At 42.2% G+C, this 3,279-nt stretch overlaps 1 protein-coding gene across 1 annotated transcript; it reads left to right on the plus strand.

Annotated features, from left to right (window-relative positions):
• Positions 1-309: 309 nt before the first annotated feature.
• On the plus strand, positions 310-2,348 carry LOC104109092 (uncharacterized). Its single transcript, XM_070198767.1, has 2 exons — positions 310-393; positions 942-2,348. The coding sequence occupies exons 1-2, from the start codon at positions 310-312 to the stop codon at positions 2,346-2,348; spliced, it is 1,491 nt and encodes a 496-aa protein (XP_070054868.1).
• The last annotated feature ends 931 nt before the right edge of the window (positions 2,349-3,279 follow it).

The following is a 3,279-nucleotide window of genomic DNA, read 5'->3' on the forward strand; positions in this document are numbered from 1 at the left end:
AATCTGAAAGAAAAAGAGAGGAAAGAAAATGAGCAAACCGAGGAGTGTAAAGAGGAAAGAGAAGAGGGAGGCTAGAACAAACAAATTGGGATGATGCCCTATGACTTTCGTATCCTCGAAGTCATTTTAGAACCGTTAACTGTGACTAGGTGCATTGCATATAATGTGAGATTATCTTATATTAAATGCCCTAACTCTAACGTGATGACTTCACTTTGTTCCTCTTTGTTGCTTCATTATAGCAGAAGGGTGGTTGGTTTGTGGTTCTTAAACTGGTAACTCTTCCCTACAACATAAAGTCCAAAGGCAATGGCGGACGACAACGAAATTGAGTTGGTTGATACTGGTGCCCAAAAGCAATTGTTTGAACGAGACACTGAGTTGGTTGAAGAGGTAAGGATGTTAAGACAACACATGGCAGATATGTATCAGGCTTGGATGACTGGGAAGGCACCACCCTCGCCACCACCTAGCTTCCTAGATGCTACCCTCACCCAAGCCCCGACCATATTGTCAGATGATCCACCATATTCTCCAGATTTTCCCCCGTATCATAGCTTTCATAACCTCCGTAGTAGCTCCATTTTCCATCCTCCAACTACATTTCCCAAAAATAGCCCTCATGTCATGTCCACTATTCCCACCATCACCACTTCTCAACAACCCCTCCTCAGGTCTAACAGTGAACACCAGTTCAAACCTCATGATGCCCAATATTACCCCCCGGAAGCGGTCCACCAGGTCCCGGACTCGTATAATCGTAACCTCAGAATGAGCCTTATGTTGAAACTGAAAAGTCCGCAAGAAAAAAAAGGCGAGATGAGATATCTAGAAAGCGTAAAGGCATAGAACAGTCCTTAAAGAACATGCAAGGGATAGGAAATCAGACTAACATGTCTTACAATAACTTGTGTATGTTCAGTGATGTTCATCTGCCTTAGGGGTTTAAAATACCAAAGTTTAACTTGTATGATGGGCGTGGAGATCCAATGGCCCACCTGAGGGGTTATTGCAGTGAAATGAGAAGTGTTGGCGGGAAATATGAGTTATTGATGGCGTATTTCAGTGAGAGCTTGAGTGGGGCAGCCTTGGAATGGTATACTCGTCAAGATGTCAGTAAGTGGTATGCATGGGATGACATGGCTCAAGATTTTGTTCGACACTTTCAGTATAATATAGCCATTATCCCAGACCGTTCCTCCCTATCTAAGATGGAAAAGAAACCCGAGGAAAGTTTTAGGGAGTTTGGGCTCAGATGGAGGGAACAAGCTGCTCGGGTCAGTCCCCCGCTTGATGAAGAAGAAATGGTTAAAAAATTTCAACAAGCTCAGGGACCCACCAACTTCAGTCATTTAATCCCGGCTTTAGGTCAGCCTTTCAATGACGTGGTAAAAATGGGAGAGATGGTAGAAGAAGGAATCAAGTCAGGCAAAATCATGAGCTATGCTGCATGGAAAGGTAATACAGAAGACATTCAGAACATCTCATTAAGTTTGGGCAGAAGGAAGAGAAATAGAAAAGATGTTGAGCCTCGCCAACGACAAGATCCAGCGGGCATTCTTGCTCAACGCTTTCAGCCTCAACATCGACCCCATGAATATCCCTATACTCCAGATAATCCTCCCCAATGCTACTTCTCTCCACAAAATCCCCAAAGTCATACCTCACCCTCCCAGTACTCTATCCACAATGCACCGCCATATGCTCCACATCCACAACACCCGCAACGGTCAACACCACCTCCACAAATGTCTTACCCACCTCTACAAGCATATCAACCACATACCCACAAGAGGTTCCAACCGAAGCCTGAGTACAAACTGAAAAGGCAGCAACAAAAGGAAAAGTCTTTCACTCCTATTGGAGAATCATATGCCAGTTTGTTCCAAAAGTTGAGGCAATTGGACATGTTGAAGCCGATTCAGATAAAAATGTTGAACCCTCTTCCAAAGAATTTTGATTATTCTCAAAGGTGCTCATACTGCTCTGATGCCCCGGGGCACAATATAGAAAAGTGTTGGCATCTGAAAAGAGCATTCCAGAAGCTTATTGATGCAGGTGACATTACCGTGCAAAATCCAGTCGCAGCGGATACTAGCCAAAGTCCTTTGTCTGTTCATAATGAGACGCATATAGTGGGTATGATTTGTGTTGAAAAGGAATATGAGAACTCTTCTAAGCTCCTTAGAGGGCCACTTGCCGCAAAGTTTTCAGCGCTATCAGTCTCGGTTCCGAAAGTTGATCTTAAGAACGAGTCGGCAAAAGGGACCCAAAAGCTATTCGATGAGGTCAATGTGATTGAAATTGGTAATGGTCTTGGTAATATTGATGTGGAACTCAATGGCTAAGATGCCGAGCTTGGTAATTGGAAAGACGTTCCTTTCTTGGCTAGCTAGGAAGGAGTCTTGGTGGGTTTTTTTTGTTGTCATTTCTGTTTGTCCGGGTTATTTCAGGGTTGTAATCCGTATATTGTCTTGTGACTCAAACCCTTTTATCCTTTTGTTTTTCCTAGTTCGTTTAGTTGTAGTAACTCATCTAGTGTTATCTAGGATTGTTCCGGGGTTGTAACCCAAGTTTATTTTGCTTGTTTTTGTTGTTCACACTTTTTCACCATCAGTTTAATGTAATCTCCGTTTTCTATTATTTCTTGTCCGTTTTGTTTAGTTTTTTTCCCCCTTTTTTATAAGTCTTTCCATGCTGACTCTAGTGACATGACATGCATGCGTAATTCTCAGCCTGGTCTTAAAAGTTAGTCTAATCATGAAACAATGAAACAAGGTTTGAAGATGACATGGACATTTGAGGGAAATAAGAAAAGATTTGGACATTTTGAGATCATTTAAAGCCCTAATTATGTGAAACTGGGGCAAATAGTTTGGGAAGTTAATAGAATGACAAGAATTTGTTACAAGAGAGTGCGTCCCAGACAGTTGAAGCAAGCAACTCTGAGTTCAAGTGCACCTTAAGTTACAAGATAAAGCCAAGGGAGTTTGTCCCAAACTGATGGAAGGTGTCCATTGCGAAGAAGAAATCACCCAACGAGAGTTCTGTACTTGACAAGGCACTAAAAAAAGATGGAGGGCATATCTGTGATATCAATGTCGATGCTGTAAAAGAAATATTGTGCATGATCTTCATTTTTCCTCCTCAAGTTGCATATGTTATACTTGGCATTTTCAGAGATTGGGAGGCCATCTTTCAGCTACCCCAAACACTTTATACCCTTTGGTACCCTTTTGAGCTTATGCTAATTTTTTTGACCTCCCCTCTTTTGGAATC

The sequence above is a fragment of the Nicotiana tomentosiformis genome, chromosome 3, assembly GCF_000390325.3.
Source record: "Nicotiana tomentosiformis chromosome 3, ASM39032v3, whole genome shotgun sequence".
Classification (NCBI taxonomy): Eukaryota; Viridiplantae; Streptophyta; class Magnoliopsida; order Solanales; family Solanaceae; genus Nicotiana; species Nicotiana tomentosiformis.